This window comes from Oncorhynchus gorbuscha, linkage group LG03, assembly GCF_021184085.1.
Source record: "Oncorhynchus gorbuscha isolate QuinsamMale2020 ecotype Even-year linkage group LG03, OgorEven_v1.0, whole genome shotgun sequence".
Taxonomy (NCBI): domain Eukaryota; kingdom Metazoa; phylum Chordata; class Actinopteri; order Salmoniformes; family Salmonidae; genus Oncorhynchus; species Oncorhynchus gorbuscha.
The window spans coordinates 68533773-68551481 of record NC_060175.1 but is presented as its reverse complement, the minus strand read 5'-3'; the positions used below and the strand labels follow the sequence as shown (position 1 = coordinate 68551481).

At 42.4% G+C, this 17709-nt stretch overlaps 1 protein-coding gene across 1 annotated transcript in view; it reads right to left on the bottom strand.

The window, feature by feature from the left end:
- LOC124031786 (protein bassoon-like) overlaps nt 1-15928 on the bottom strand; it is a 236661-nt gene extending 220733 nt beyond the window's left edge. Inside the window, exon 1 of the mRNA XM_046343444.1 lies at nt 15645-15928. Coding sequence (XP_046199400.1) covers nt 15645-15817 — 173 coding nt within the window. The 5' untranslated portion in view covers nt 15818-15928. The remainder of the gene's footprint in view (nt 1-15644) is intronic.
- Between the last annotated feature and the right edge of the window lie 1781 nt (nt 15929-17709).

Below are 17709 nucleotides of genomic sequence, written 5' to 3'. Positions count from 1 at the left end.
CAAGCTCTTGGAAGATGCCAGGCCCTTGGCACTGTCACATGTGCTCCCTCTCCGGCCTCTCGGTCACCAGGCTGCTCGTTATGGCGCACACCTGTCACCGTCGTTACACGCACCTGCGCATCGTCAGACTCACCTGGACTCCATCACTTCCTTGATTACCTTCCCTATATATGTCACACCGCTTGGTTCCTTCCCCAGGCATCATTGTTTCTGTTTCATGTCTGATCATTGTTCGAGGTTATTGTCTTGTATTATGTTCCGTTTATTTTATTAAAACACTCACTCCCTGAAATTGCTTCCCGACTCTCAGAGCACTTCATTACAGGCGCTGAGAGAGTGGAGAGGAATGTCCCTTTTCCTCTCAAGGCTAACCACATCCAGTCTGGTAGCTAGCATGTACAGTGGGGAAAACAAGTATTTGATACACTGCCGATTTTGCAGGTTTTCCTACTTACAAAGCATGCAGAGGTCTGTAATTTTTATCATAGGTACACTTCAACTTTGAGAGACGGAATTTAAAACAAAAACCCAGAAAATCACATTGTATGATTTTTAAGTAATTAATTTGCATTTTATTACATGACATAAGTATTTGATACATCAGAAAAGCAGAACTTAATATTTGGTACAGAAACCTTTGTTTGCAATTACAGAGATCATATGTTTCCTGTAGTTCTTGACCAGGTTTGCACACACTGCAGCAGGGATTTTGGCCCACTCCTGCATACAGACCTTTCCCAGATCCTTCAGGTTTTGGGGCTGTCGCTGGGCAATACGAACTTTCAGCTCCCTCCAAATATTTTCTATTGGGTTCAGGTCTGGAGACTGGCTAGGCCACTTCAGGACCTTGAGATGCTTCTTACGGAGCCACTCCTTAGTTGTCCTGGCTGTGTGTTTCGGGTCGTTGTCATGCTGGAAGACCCAGCCACGACCCATCTTCAATGCTCTTACTGAGGGAAGAAGGTTGTTGGCCAAGATCTCGCGATACATGGCCCCATCCATCCTCCCCTCAATACGGTGCAGTCGTCCTGTCCCCTTTGCAGAAAAGCATCCCCAAAGAATGATGTTTCCACCTCCATGCTTCACGGTTGGGATGGTTTTCTTGGGGTTCTACTCATCCTTCTTCTTCCTCCAAACACGGCGAGTGGAGTTTAGACCAAAAAGCTCTATTTTTGTCTCATCAGACCACATGATCTTCTCCCATTCCCCCTCTGGATCATCCAGATGGTCATTGGCAAACTTCAGATGGGCCTGGACATGCACTGGCTTAAGCAGGGGGACCTTGCGTGCGCTGCAGGATTTTAATCCATGACGGCGTAGTGTGTTACTAATGGTTTTCTTTGAGACTGTGGTCGCAGCTCTCTTCAGGTCATTGACCAGGTCCTGCCGTGTAGTTCTGGGCTGATCCCTCACCTTCCTCATGATCATTGATGCCCCACAAGGTGAGATCTTGCATGGAGCCCCAGACCGAGGGTGATTGACCGTCATCTTGAACTTCTTCCATTTTCTAATAATTGCGCCAACAGTTGTTTGCCTATTGTCCTGTAGCCCATCCCAGCCTTGTGCAGGTCTACAATTGTATCCCTGATGGCCTTACACAGCTCTCTGGTCTTGGCCATTGTGGAGAGGTTGGAGTCTGTTTGATTGAGTGTGTGGACAGGTGTCTTTTACACAGGTAACGTGTTCAAACAGGTGCAGTTAATACAGGTAATGAGTGGAGAACAGGAGGGCTTCTTAAGGAAAAACTAACAGGTCTGTGAGAGCTGGAATTCTTACAGGTTGGTAGGTGATGAAATGCTTATGTCATGCAATAAAATGCAAATTAATTACTTAAAAATGATACAATGTGATTTTCTGGATTTTTGTTTTAGATTCCGTCTCTCATAGTTGAAGTGTACCTATGATAAAAATTACAGACCTCTACATGCTTTGAAAGTAGGAAAACCTGCAAAATCGGCAGTGTATCAAATACTTGTTCTCCCCACTGTATGTGTCAGAGAAATTGTATAGGAAGAGAGACTGCAGATTCTTTCAAACAATTTTAATATAAAATTTGCAAAAATGAAGAATAGTCAGAGTTGAAAGCTCCATGAACAGAGTTGGCTCTCAGCTTTTATAGAGAAGTCCAACCTCTTTGTCTATTTGGCAGAAAGCAGATGTGTGCAAACAGGGGTGGGGAACATAGTGTATAAAAGGTGTTTAGCTTGTCTGTGCAGATTAAGATAGCTGACATTGCCACCATTGTCTGTTCCTTCCTGCAAATTTCCACACAGAGGAGTTCCTACAGATAGTACAAACAGGATGTCACATACTGAGGTCGCACCCGGCTCTTATCCGTACGCCCAGACGTATGGCTAAGTCACACAAGACAAGAATGCATCAGCAAAAAAAACACTAGAATATAACAATGGACAATTCTCAAGGTAAAAACAGCATAGTATGTCTAATGTTGTAATTCTCCACAACATTTCCTCCCTTTTGAGATTAAGTCCCAAACTAATGGAAAATGACTAACAAGTATTTTCATCAAGCAAGCATGAACATAATTTGGAAAGAGTGAAAAGGAAAGACATTCTTACACTTAGTACATAAAAATGGTAAATTACCTGTCAGAGTTTCAAACCTTCACATAGTACAATTCATTCTTAGAAGGGGAAAGGAACATTTGAATTAAACATCAGTACACACTTCATCACCACAGACAAGGAAATCACTTGGTGTTTGTTTGCGAGATCACTGCTGAGCTCTTTCAGGTGTTCCACTACAATAGTCAAGTTACCCTCACCCTGGGGTATGAATGTACAGCAATGGTCACCTATCATTTGGCACACTCTGCAGGAGATGTGATGCTACTACTACAGCAAACTGCCCTTCAGTTGGAGGTGGCCTGTATTGTATACAGGGATCTGTGGCTATAATTTCAAGTGTTGTACCCTCTTTAACAATAGTGTATGAAATGACAACACTATCTCTGCTACAATCTGCAACTAACACCCTTATGCAAACATTTTGTCTCAGATACATGCACCATATGTACTCAGCCTCCGGTTACAAGTACATATATCCTTCCATCTTACCCATAACATGTTAGTCACTACTTCTAGTCCACTTCTATAGTTATAAACATGCTCAAGTCAATTGTACTGCATAATCCAGAAAGCCATATGTATTGATTCGCATTAACATTTGAATTATAATAGCATGGTAAAACAAAACCCCTACTATCAATGTCCCCATCATGTCCCCATCATGGTTATACAACCCACATTTAGAAATACATTTACATTTACATTTAAGTCATTTAGCAGACGCTCTTATCCAGAGCGACTTACAAATTGGTGCATTCACCTTATGACATCCAGTGGAACAGCCACTTTACAATAGTTAAATATTTTAAGAAAGGATTACTTTATCCTATCCTTATTCCTTAAAGAGGTGGGGTTTCAGGTGTCTCCGGAAGGTGGTGTTGTCTCAGGATGGTAAGTTGGTGGTTGAAGATTTCCCTCTAGTGGTGTGGGGGCTGTGCTTTGGCAAAGTGGGTGGGGTTATATCCTTCCTGTTTGGCCCTGTCCGGGGGTGTCCTCCGATGGGGCCACAGTGTCTCCTGACCCCTCCTGTCTCAGCCTCCAGTATTTATGCTGCAGTAGTTTATGTGTCGGGGGCTAGGGTCAGTTTGTTTATCTGGAGTACTTCTCCTGTCCTATTCGTGTCCTGTGTGAATCTAAGTGTGCGTTCTCTAATTCTCTCCTTCTCTCTTTCTTTCTCTCTCTTGGAGGACCTGAGCCCTAGGACCATGCCCCAGGACTACCTGGATGACTCCTTGCTGTCCCCAGTCCACCTGGCCATGCTGCTGCTCCAGTTTCAACTGGCCTGGGCCCTAGGACCATGTCCCAGGACTACCTGACATGAGGACTCCTTGCTGTCCCCAGTCCACCTGGCCATGCTCCTGCTCCAGTTTCAACTGACCTGAGCCCTAGGACCGTGCCCCAGGACTACCTGACATGATGGCTCCTTGCTGTCCCCAGTCCACCTGACTGTGCTGCTGCTCCAGTTTCAACTGTTCTGCCTTATTATTATTTGACCATGCTGGTCATTTATGAACATTTGAACATCTTGGTCATGTTCTGTTATAATCTCTACCCGGCACAGCCAGAAGAGGACTGGCCACCCCACATAGCCCGGTTCCTCTCTAGGTTTCTTCCTAGGTTTTGGCCTTTCTAGGGAGTTTTTCCTAGCCACCGTGCTTTTACACCTGCATTGTTTGCTGTTTGGGGTTTTAGGCTGGGTTTCTGTACAGCACTTTGAGATATCAGCTGATGTACGAAGGGCTATATAAATAAATTTGATTTGATTTGATTTGATTTGATTGACTCCGCTGTCCTGGCGTCGTGCGGGAGTTTGTTCCACCATTGGGGAGCCAGAGCAGCGAACAGTTTTGACTGGGCTGAGCGGGAACTGTACTTCCTCAGTGGTAGGGAGAATGACAGTCCTTAGTGCTTGACGTCGAGTCATTCAAATTCAAGACCCTCAACTTAGCACACACAGACACGGTTAGAATGTACATTTACAAAACAGTATATTCATCATATATTCACCAGCATGAACAATTCTCATCACTTGTGGTAATGACAGATTGGTATCTCAATGTATTTGAATCTAAACTCTAATAAACTTCCCAGTGTTTAGACCTCCAAAATCAACATGATACTTCAAATAAACAGTTTAGGGCAACCCTAAATCAATTTTCAGACACAGTTGACTGCCCCCCCTCCTTCACAGCACTCTTCTTCATGTTCTGCTTCAGATAGTGTTTCAGTTCATCCTCCCAATGGCACATATTCAAAATGGATGGCCCTTGATAATGTCTTTCACCTGAGCCGCTCTGTCTTTTACAGTCCATTATGTCTTGTCCATTTTCCTACCAGTACACCAGTGGAATGAAATAAGTTTTGACAGGATCTCTTTCCATGATCACTCCACTCGGACTCATGTCGCACTCCTGAGAGAAAAGGCATGAGAGAAAAGGCAGTTGATAGCTTCGACTGGATGCTGTGTACTGGTTGCTGGCTCGGACGCAGGTCTCACGGTAGGAGTGGTGAAGGACAAGGTCGGAGTGAACGCCATTTCTTCAGTTGGTTAGGGAGGGGGAGGTGAAGTTCATACTGTTATCATCAATGTATTCTTTCCATGCATCACAAGATACCATCTGTAGTCACTATTGCCATAACTTCAAAAGAGGACAGACCAAAACAACATTTTAAGACATTCACCCCATGACAATTATTACTTTCCCAATTGTCTCAATACCAACATTTCTAAGACAAATCTCAAAGAGCATAATGACACACTTGTTGAAACAATTTTGCAAATTTGCTTATATTCCCTTACCATACTGGCGACCTCCCCGCAGTTACCCCGTAGGGAAAAATCCCGACCGTACAGCAGACCCAAACTGGTGAGATTTGTTTCAAAACAAGGCAAAAACAAACACAATAACAGCAATACACTTGTTCATATAAAGTAGAGATGGGAAAAAAATTTCTTTCTTTTATAGGCAGACTTGTGAAGAAACAAATGTACATATTTACCAAAGGCCCCAGGGGACCGGTAATAAAAATAAAAAAACAACACTGCCTGTTAAATCAAAAATAAACTCATTAGAATAACAAAACAAATTAAAACTATAACTCAATAAGGAAATAGTTGTATCCCGTAAGGTAATGATAAAATAGACTAGAGACAGGTGTCCCTCATTCAGGGGCAGCACTCTCGCTCTACCTTCTCGTGTTCTAAATCACACATAGGCACTATTGCTAAATGATAAACTTCTTCCTAATTATTAGTGTTTACATAGCCCATTTTAAATCTCAACCCCATCTGATCTTAATGAGTGCTGGTTTCCTTTTCAAAAAATGGGTATTTTTGAATAGACTAAAATGAACAACTTCGTATGAATGAATAAAAACCCCATGGCGTGCTAGTTCTATCGTGGAGGGCAGTGGACTAACTCAATGGATAGAGAGCGGAAGAACATAGGTTTGAATCTCACTGACGGTATGCCACAATCAGAACGAAATGTGTTTGCATGATTAATGCCTAAGCAAATACATGTCAATGTGTCCTATCTGTGCTTGGATTTCTAAACAGTTACGCTAGCAGTGTTAATAAATGTCTTATTGAAACATTCAGCGAACGTTCTAAGGATGTTATTCAAAAACCTCCAAAATGACCTTTAAAATGTTCTTCAAAACCTTCACAACATTTAGAGAATGTTCTCAGAACACCTTCAAAATGCCTATAATCTATAGAACCTCCCAGGAAAACATTCAGGGACCATAGTAAAACATTCTCAGAACCTCCCTGCAACCTAAAAATGATACATTCCCAGAACAGGCAACATTTTCACATCCATTCTCAGAACATAAAAAAAAAAAAAAATTGGCAGTTTTACCAGTCAGGAAACATATGGCTTTGTTCCCAGAATCAAGGGAGGACCAAAACTTACATTCCAGAGCGACCCCACAAACTTCCAAGGAACCAAATGTGCTATCTGGGTTCGCTCTGCCATTGTTGACTAGACTTCTGAAGACACCAATCAAAATGTGTTGATAACTATATGCAGGAAAAATGATCTTACTGACGTAATTAGTCCAACCCGAGGGAAAGTGAAGGTATTACCATACTGTTTACATCTATCTATCCTTTGTAGATATGAGAGGGAAAAACAACAGGGGCAGAGGGAAGGGAAGCAGCTACAGAAGAGCAGGGTTTTCCAAACTCAGTCCTGCCTCCCACGGATGCACTTTTAGATTTTTGCCCAAGCACTACACAGCTGACTCAAATAACCAACTCAGGATTAAGGTTTAGCCCAGTTAGATTAACAAGAATTTGAGCTTTCTGCCAATGTCAGATATGTCTATGTCCTGGGAAATGTTCTTGTTACTTACAACCTCATGCTAATCACATTAGCCTATGCTAGCTCAACCATCCCATGGAAGGGACACCGATCCCGAGGAAGTTAACTTAGGAGTCATGTTAAGGAAAATCTCTGCACTTTAAATGCTGCTGCCCTGACTGGGTCAGAAAATGGTAGAAGTTGGAATCTTTGGCAGTCGGATATGTGTCTGCGACCCCTCTGGCCTCTGCATATGGATACTGGTAGCCAGGATTCACTACAGCCATGAGTAGGGAGTCTGGTCATAGACAATCTTTACCATTGACCACTCCATGCAGGTTGCTGTTTCAATGCAGGTAGTTGTAGCATTTAAAGTCACAGAGACACAGGCGCACAGACACACACACACACACAAGACTATTTTCAAACCCTTTTCAATGACGAAGGCAAGGACCAAGCATGTAAAAACTATAGACCAGCTCAACCATTTGGAGCCACTAGGCCTTTTACAGAGCAGTGGAGTGGATGCTGTAGCCTAGTATGATGCTATTGTAAGGGAGGGATTTTTTTGATAAATTGGAAAAGACCTGGACACACCAGCCTGGCCTCTCAGACTAGACCGAACATAGTAAACGTACACAGCAAATCTGACATCCGAATTTTAACACCCGCAATGTTAAATGTAACAGTTTCTTAGAAACTATGTGAACCACCAAAATAGTGTTAAATGTCCCCATTACAGTCATCCTATCTCCCAAGTCAAATGATCCTTTGATTGACCAAAACATAATCTGTCATATTTGTACACTATTAAAATGTTCAGAATTGAAGAAATTGTACCTTTACTCTCATCTCAAACTATCAGGAAGCCTGAAAGAACAGGCTGAGTGGGCAGTGGAGCTTATATTCATGAGCTTTCCTTGACTGACAGCTCTTTGAAACACCCTTGTGGTTGTTGCCAGGTAACAAGGTAAACAATGTGCCACATGTCATTCTGAGATTCTGAGCCTAAATAGTAGGCCTCAACCCATTTTCTCTGCAAAATGCTCTCATGGTCAACAGAGCTGAACATGGCATGGAGGGTATCAGACAAACAGAATCAATACACAATTGCATTTCTAATGTTTTGTGACTAATTACAGAATACAGTTCACTGATACACTTCTTCACAAAGGATTAGTAAAGCCGGAGTCACCTTAGAAGCTTAGTCATAAGTGAATGCACATATTTAAAAAACTGCATACGATAAGTGAACTGGACAATGTATAGGTGCCTCTGCATTACCATTATAAACGACAATATGTTCAGAACTGTAAGTATTGATCAGACATTTATTGATCTTATACAATTAGGCCAGCATAGATGTAATATTGATGAATATGAACACATAAAGGTGACAAAATAATGCAGAGACATCATTTGACATAAGAATATATATAATTAGAGAAAGCGTAACATAGTCCCCCCGGCTGCCCTACATTGTGCAGGACCGATTGATTCGTACAATTTATAACACTCATCTCCTGTCCGAATGCTTGAAAAACAACTATGAGAAGTAACTAACTATATCATATCGCGTAAAAGTGAATTACTTAGGCTTTAGGAAACGCAACCAACTACAGAGACTGATGGGGAGAGGGAGAGGAGGGGGACAAATCCAGCTATGACTTCCTCCTTGTCAGACCTCACACTGGGCAGAGAGGGTTCCTGGGATGGACAGTTCGCACAGGTTCCCCACATATTGGCTCTGGATCAAGGAGGACATCGTTAAGAGGGGATCCAGGAGCCTGTCTACGTAGACTGTAATGTTTTTGAAATGTTTGTTGAACGGCTAGTGAATTACATTTCCTTTTACTTAGTGTTCTGAGTTACGATGCTACCAATTCATTAACGTAGTGATCTACTCATTCTACAATGTGTTTTCTGGTGTTTTTGAAGTACTCAATTTCAAATATTCAATATTTGGTTGCGCACTTTTTGGTGAAACTTTTTAATGTTTGTATTCGGAATGTTTGTGTGCCTGAAATGCTCATATGATGCGGATTTGAAATGAATAACTATGACTTACAGTTTTGTTGGGTCTGTCTTCACAGGCTTCACAGCATATCCCCCCCCCCTCCCCTCCCCTTCTTTGCCTTGGGAAAGCTAATTTTATTTCACAGCATTCCTGCTGTGGTGGTTGCCTGGGAAGCTGTGCAGACAGAGTAGTTGTTGCATTTTCTAAAATGTCTATCATTACAGCTTGATGATAATGGAGAGACAACAGGAGATGGAAAGTGAAATAATAATACCACCCCTCCCAATCATCATGATTAGCCCCAATGATACAAGCTATTACACATTTTGTATTGTAGGTATATAGTGATGTAATGTTGTTTTATGATGTACTGTTTTATTTTTTTTAGATTTTTGTGCGATCATGTGTTCAGAGCCCAGGAAGAGTAGCTGCTGAATGGGGATCCCTAATAAATACAAAATACAATGGAAAATACGATTTTCAGGGGTAAATTGCAAATACTATACATACCCGCAACTCCTTTTGTGGACAACATTCCTTCGTGTCAGCTGTGTGCGCTGGCAGTTCTCAGACACTTAGGGTTTAGGGATGGAAGAACAAAAACCATATAGTGACTATCAGGTGTGTTACAGAAAATGTACCATTCACAAGTCAAAGCAGCCACCGTTGCATTATCTAATGTTAGACCCCCGGATCCCCGATCCCCTCAAAATGTTGGCTACCGTGTCAGACTCATCCAACTCTGATACTTACATTATGGTCAGCGCTTGCAAGAGCCACTGTTAATGATGGTACAGCCTCCGTTCTCAGGATTAGCTTCCTGGCAAGACCCATCGAATGTTCTGCCCAACTGATAAAGCAACATCCCTTGAAACGTTCACTGCACATTATCATCATTTTCTGTGCAGCCTGTCCACCTGAAATGAAAATCAGCCACTGCTGTCGGTTGTCTTCATTCTTCCTCCACAGTAAGGCATCCAATCACAACGCAGTGTGCTCTTGCTGGCATAAGTAGCTTGCTAGCTAGCAGTCCCACCACAGATGAAAGGTCACCGGTATCTTTGATCGTACTTTCTGCTTGAGCTAGCTACCAGTAACTATCTTACGGGTTTGTAAACAAAGCCAAAGCAAGGCGCAGGCGCATATGTGATGGCGGTTTTAAGGCAGTACATATTGAAACGAGTTAAGATGATTAGACGCTACCATCGGTGTATTACATTTCCGTCTTTATGTGACGTTCTATAAAGCTGGAAGTCAATTCTTGGTAATGCCTACCTCCTGAATCCAAGCGTTTGACATGTGGGGAGGGGACCAGTAACTTTATGAATGTACCAGCTACAGTTATTTCTCATGCTTTGAACTGGATTCATCCATAGATCGTCCTATTTGATGAAAAAAAACGTGATTTTCACTGTTCGGAATCTTTCAACGAACACTTTTCAACGTGTTCACAAACTAACTCCGCTAGAGTGTCAGTCACTAACACCATGGGTGTTGCAAATTTCAACTTAAATGCTGTTGTTGCTGTTACACCTTTTGAGTGTTAGGGAATAACACATGTTGTGTTACAGTATTGGGGGGGTTAGGGTTACTTGCAACAACACATTCTGGGAAGAATGACAATGCCCCTCCCACATCTTTTTCAGTTAATGGAGTTAATGGAAATGAACGCGACACAGTGGAGTAAGAACAACACCAGGCAGTGTTGATTCCACTGTGATTCAAATAAGACTTCATTTATTCACTGCTTGTTTTGTCAATTTCAATCCCACAGATGTTAACCCCACTAGAATCTACACTCAGATATAACACTCACAACACTTTTGACCTTAACACTGAGATTTGAACACTTGCAAATTTGCTGTAAGATATGTTATGTTTGGTATGGTTACATGAGACAGTAAGTATACTGTAATTTAGAGCACCCCAAGAACACATTGCCAAATTACAAACTCTTAAATCAATTATTATAATCTTAATGTTGTTCTGAAAGTTGGGTTTGAGGTTAACTTCAAATCAGGTCTAATTTTGGAAATAATCCCACACCAACCTGCGGCCAGCGTTACACGATCAATGAAAAACTTTGTAAAAAGTGGGATACATTTGTGAGAACGAGGCGGGAGAATTGGGAGTCGACTCGTCAATATGTGTGGCACATTTCATTACTTAAAACTTCTACAACTATCAAAAAAGGAAGGGGGACTTCAGCTAGAAGTTGCTTCTCAACGTGGATGCTGCCCATTAGCGTCAATGGGGCTTCTAAAGCATCTCAAACAGCCAGCACCAGCAAAAAAAGAGCTAGCTGGCTACCTCCATGCTAACGTTAGCTAGCTATAGTGCATTTACTTCCATCTAAATAACACTAATGAAACTAACCAAATGTAAACATGTCTGCAAGCTGTTGGTAGCTAACTGCTGATGCTGTCGTGTTATAGATCATACAAATTTATGTGAAAGAGCAGTTTTGACAGCAACGGAGGTCACTTACTGTCTAATTGCGGTAATCTGGCTATTCTGTGGCTCCGGGAGAGTTTTCTATTCAGCCTGCCGAGTGTGGGTTTATGCAACGCTTCAGCCATGGGATCCGATCTCGGATCTGGGGGCATTTCAGAGAAACCCCCAGAGCCTTTCTATGGAGGGGTGGATTGCGGATTTTTCTCAATGGGAAATTGTATTTTGTGATCTTAGGATCTCTGGATTTTGTTGGTGTACTGCCATATCAATAAAATAGCTAGCTACGTTTGTCACTGGTATGAGCTAGTAAATATCCTAAACCCAGAGGCTGGTTGATTGGGGAGGATGGGTAGGATTACAGTGCATTCGGAAAGTATTCAGACCCCTTCCCTTTTTCCACATTTTGTCATTGTCAGGACCCGGTTACAAACCCGGGTCTCCGGAGTGAGAAACAGTCACTTAACCAACTGAGCCACGAATAGTCGGCAGAACCCAGAAGATGAGGCAGACACAGCAGTACTTGAGATGGTGTATTTAGTGAAGTAAAAAGTGAAGTTCTTCAGGAAAACATGTAACTCCACAACCTCAAAAAGGAATTCCACAAGAACAAAGGTAATCCTCCAAGACAAAAAGGTAAATCCACAAGGTGGAAGGTATAGCATAAAAAAGCCTCAAAAGATACTCAAAAATAAACAAGAACAAAAAACAGAATTCCACAAGAGAGTCTACCGGGATCAACAAGAGTTCACAGAGTACTAGGGCTGGGTGCTAACATACAAACACAGAGCAAAGAACTGAGGAAAACAAAGGGTTTAAATACAATCAGGGGAAACGAGGCACAGGTGCAAATAATAATGGGGATCAAGGGAAAACAAAAGGTCAAAAAGCACAATGGGGGCATCTAGTGACCAAAAACCGGAACAACCCTGGCCAAATCCTGACAGTTATGTTACAGCCTTATTCTAAAATAATCCATAATGACAAAGTGAAACTTTTTTTTTTTATGTTTTCAAATTTATATATATATATATATCTTTTTTTTTACAGAAATACCTTATGTAAATAAGTATTCAGACCTGTTGCTATGAGACTCGAAATTGAGCTCAGGTGCATCCTCTTCCCATTGATCATTCTTGAGATACTTCTACAACTTGATTGGAGTCCACCTGTGGTAAACTCAATTGATTGGACATGATTTGGTAAGGCACAAATCTGTCTATATAAGGTCCCACAGTTGACAGTGCATGTTAGAGCAAAAACCAAGCCATGAGGTCGAAGGAATTGTCCGTAGAGCTCCGAGACAGGATTGTGTTGAGGCACAGATCTGGGTATGGGTACCAAAAAATGTCATTGCATTGAAGGTCCCCAAGAACACAGTGTCCTCCATCATTTTTAAATGGAAGAAGTTTAGAACCACCCAAACTCTTCCTAGAGCAAACCACCCGGCCAAACTGAGCAATCGGGGGAAAAGGGCCTTGGTCATGGAGGTGATCAAGATCACGATGATCACTCTGACAGAGCTCTAGAGTTCCTCTGTAGAGATAGAATAAACTTCCATAAGGACAACCATCTTTGCATCACTCCACCAATCAGACGTTTATGGTAGTGGCCAGATGGAAGCCACTCCTCAGTAAAAGGCACATGACAGCCCGCTTGGAGTTTGCCAAAAGGCACCTAAAGGACTCTCAGACCATGAGAAACAAGATTCTCAGGTCTGATGAAACTAACAATGAACTCTTTGGCCTGAATGTCAAGCTTCACATCTGGAGGAAACCAGGGACCGCTCATCACCTGGCCAATATCATCCCACGGTGAAGCATGGTGTTGGCAGCATCATGCTGTGGGGATGTTTTTCAGCAGCAGGGATTGGGAGACTAGTCAGGATTGAGAGAAAGATGAACAGAGCAAAGTACAGAGAGAGCGCTCAGGACCTTAGACTGGGGCAAAGGTTCACCTTCCAACAGGACAACGACCCTAAGCACACAGTCAAGACAACGTAGGAGTGGCTTCGGGACAAGTCTCTGATTGTCCTTGAGTGGCCCAGCCAGAGCCCAGACTTGAACCCGGTCAAACATCTCTGGAGAGACCTGAAAATAGTAGCTGTGCAGCGACGCTCCCGATCCAACCTAGCAAGAGTTTGAGAGGATCTGCAGGCACTCCATGAATACAGGTGTGCTACGCTTGTAGCATTATACCCAAGAAGACTCAAGGCTGTAATCGCTGCCAAATGTGAGTCAACAAAGTACTGAGTAAAGGGTCTGAATACTTATGTAAATGTGATATTTCTTTTTTTTTTCTTATACATTTCTAAAAACCTGTTTTTGCATTGTCATTATGGGGTATTGTGTGTAGATTGAAGAGAGGAAAAAAACAATTTAATCAATTTTAGAACAAGGCTGTAACATTAACAGAATGTGGAGAAAGTCAAGGGGTCTGAATACTTTCCAAATGCCTTGTATAACTCGAACGTCTAGCAGCCCAAAAGTTGCACTTTGAATCAAGTCATGGACAACTCTGGTATTTTAGCTAATTAGCAACTTTGCAACTTCTTAACTTGTTAGCTCACCCTTACCCCTAACCTTAACCCCTAACCTCTAGCCTAGCTAACATTAGCCACAAAAAAAAAATCGAATTCGTAACATATCATACATACCTCGTTCCAATTTGTAACATATTGTACGAATTAGAGTTTGGAACGTATCATGACGGACATCCACAAATTCATACATATCATACCGAATGTAACATATCATACTATGTTGAGGGAATCAAATGTACATTTACTATGTTTCATCGACACCCTGAGGCCAGGTTGGACACACACACACACACACACACACTTGGTCTATGTGTCAGTCATAATGAACGTGAAAATTGGGGCCCATTCCCTCCAGGGAGCGCACGTAGGCCCACATCCAAACACATGCACACACACAGTAGCATGATTAGCTCTTTCACACCTCATCTCAACACAGACCAAGTAAGGCCTACTTATTACCCAGAACAGTTAGAGTCACTGTGATTTGTAGTTTGTAATATGTGATGCCAAGACTAGACGCAGGTGACAAAATAGGGGGAAAAATAAATATGCTGTGTTGTCATATCACAGTCACACTCGTGTCCAAATGTCCTAGCAGGGGACAAGCCTAACGCATCTCCTCTAACTATACAACCACCAATAGAGCGATAATCGCGCAAAAGGGTGACGAGCAAATTCACGCTGCACGTGACTAGATAGGTTCACATGGACTTGTATTATGCCGTTATACCAACCCGCCACCGCTATGATCAACTGGGACTTTACATAATAACATTCTTGTGTGTCAATACTTGGAATTCATTTCATTTCAAATGCAGAAATGTCACTTTTCCTGCAGCAGCTACGAGCTGTCATCCTTTCGAAGCTATCTAACCTATTATATAATGACGGATATGCTGTGTTAAGCTACACGTTATTATCAAGCCATTAAATATGTCTGTCTTTCTACAACACAATGTAAAAATCTAAATAATATACAGGACTGATCATTCGATGCATGTTCAATTAAATATTTGTTAGGCTATGCATTACCAATGAATGTCATTCTGCCAGCCATCCCAACACTGATGCGAGCTGGTACACACAACATCCAGAATCTGAAGATGGGGTCGTTTGCACATCATTATCGAGAGAGTGGCGACACGTACTTCAATGTCTCACGATAGCCTACACACTACTAGGCTAAACAACACACACACACACACACACACACACACACACACACACACACACACACACACACACACACACACACACACACACACACACACACACACACACACACACACACACACACACACACACACACACACACACACACACACACACACACACACACAAAGCAGTAGCAAAAGCATCCTCCTCTGCAAGCACCCATGCAGAAACGAATGAGCTCGAGCATCCTTCATGACAACCTCAAAATAAGCCACAATTCAGTGGTCATTTATTTTAATGCTACATACTTTTTTTTAACCAATGACTTTGCAGTTGATGAAGGGGTAACGCTACCCATGACAGGTCCCAACAGCTAGGCAAAAGCCAATTAAATCGTAAAAGCATCACAAAACCAAGTGCCAAAGCCTAACAGCATCGTTTCCCTGACTACAACACAACACGAGTATTTGACGATATAAATGATGTAAAGCAATCATTTACAATGTCAAGTGTATAAGGATATCAAATCTATCATTTGTCAAATACTCGGCATCAACTGCAACGTTGCTAATGACAGGTCTTACCTATTAATTCCCGGTCCGCCACCCATTCCTCCCCCGGCAGCAGCACCATTGGCGGGCTTGATGAGCTGTCCAGAGCCCAGTGGTGCTGAAATGGAACCAGGCGCTCCCGCCATAGAGATGGAGCCCGGTTCCCCGGGTTGTCCGCCTCCCTCGATGCTCCCTTCGTTCCCCATCCTTTCTGGTTAGGAGATCGAGGCGAGTAATTGTATTTCGACCGTTGTTATAATTATAATAATATCAAAGGCTCAGAGGAGCGAACTCAGCGATGCTGCTCCTCCAACGCCATCATCACCTCCGATCCAGAGACCTGCATGGGGCACGCGCACAGACGGAGGCGAGAAACAGCCAGGGCACGAGCTCTGCTGCTGACGCCGGGGTTGCCGTGCGCGTTCTTATATCAGAAGTATCTCCCGGTTCTTGGAGGAGAGAGACAGCCTAGAGCAGGGGTGTCAAAGTCAAATGGACGGAGGGCCAAATAAAAAATTTAGCTACAAGCCGAGGGCCGGACTGTTCGAATGTTCATTGAAAAATTTTTAAATGACGCATATAGTCTAGTGAACCTAATTGAACCTACTGAAAACCTAACAAATATATTCCAATATGATCAGATAAATAAAGCAATATTTTCTTATGGCTCTGTCAGTAATCTTTAATTTTCAACAGACACAAAAGACAAATTTCCTTTATATAAAAATCCCCATAACATGAACATTAAATGAAAGAAACCGGTATTCAAGGCACCATCAGTAGCCTATATTTTCTATTTTAGCAAAAGTGGGCTAAATTTACTTCAAAGAAAAAAACAATAATAGCAATTTTCTATCATCCACTCAACTGAAATATTTTTAAAATATAATTGGATTGAAATACAATAAAATAAAGTGCAAAAATCTATTAATCAAAAACAACACTTTGTTTAAGGAGAAGTAACATACAGTGAAAACAAATATTAAACTTTAACTTTTAAACTTGAACTGAGTAAAAACTCTAAATATGTGATTGCACAGTAATGTTCACTTGTTTGAGGTTGAGGGTGATACTTGGTGGTGTCCCATCTTTTCCACAAGTTCATCAATGTTCGGGGTAAGGCTCTGAGCTGAGGAAATCCTCAGAATTGAGTGGAGGTGTTCAGCAGTAAGTCGACTTCTGTGTGATGTTTTGTTCAAGTTCATCAAAGAAAACAGTTGTTCACACAGGTATGTGCTGCCAAACATAGACAACGTTTGAGCAGCCTGGATGCGCAGCTGGGGCATTGTGTCGGGAGGAAACGGGCGAACTCCGCAGCACCCACTGCCGCATATTTTGCCCTCAGTGCATCATTGCATTGGAGGTCAATCAACTCCATTTGGAGGTTTGGTGGTGAGCTTTCCACGTCAACAGCAAATGGGTTACCGAGCAGTTCCAACCTGCTTTTTTGTGCTTCAAAGTCAGCAAATCGGCGTCGAAAGTCAGCGGCAAGCATACCTATTTTATCAGCCAACTGTGCGCTCGGGAACGCACTGGTAGAGAGCTTCTCTTTCATGGTCTGGCAGCTGGGAAAGTGGCTCAAATTTTCTTTCCGCATCTGCGTCTCCCACAGAGTCAGTTTGGTTTTAAATGCCTTCACTGTACTGTACATATCAGAGATGACACGATCCCGACCCTGCAGCTGCAAGTTCATTGCATTCAGATGACTCGTAATGTCACACAGAAAAGCCATTTCACACAGAAACATTTCGTCTCGGAGTTGTGTTGTGTCTTTCCCTTTGCTGTCCAAGAACAGACAAATCTCCTCACGAAGCTCGAAACATCTTTGAAGCACCTTTCCCTGGCTTAGCCATCGCACCTCTGTGTGATAAGGCAAATCACCATGCTCCGTTTCTAACTCCGTCAGAAATGCCTTGAACTGGCGGTGATTCAAACCTTTGGCTCTGATAAAGTTAACTGTGCGCGTGATGATGCTCATTACATGCTCCATTTTCAAGGCTTTACCGCACAACGCTTCCTGGTGTATGATACAATGATAAGCTGTCAGCTCACCTGTCGCGTTTTCCTCTTGCATCTTTTCCCGTATCTTCGCCACCAG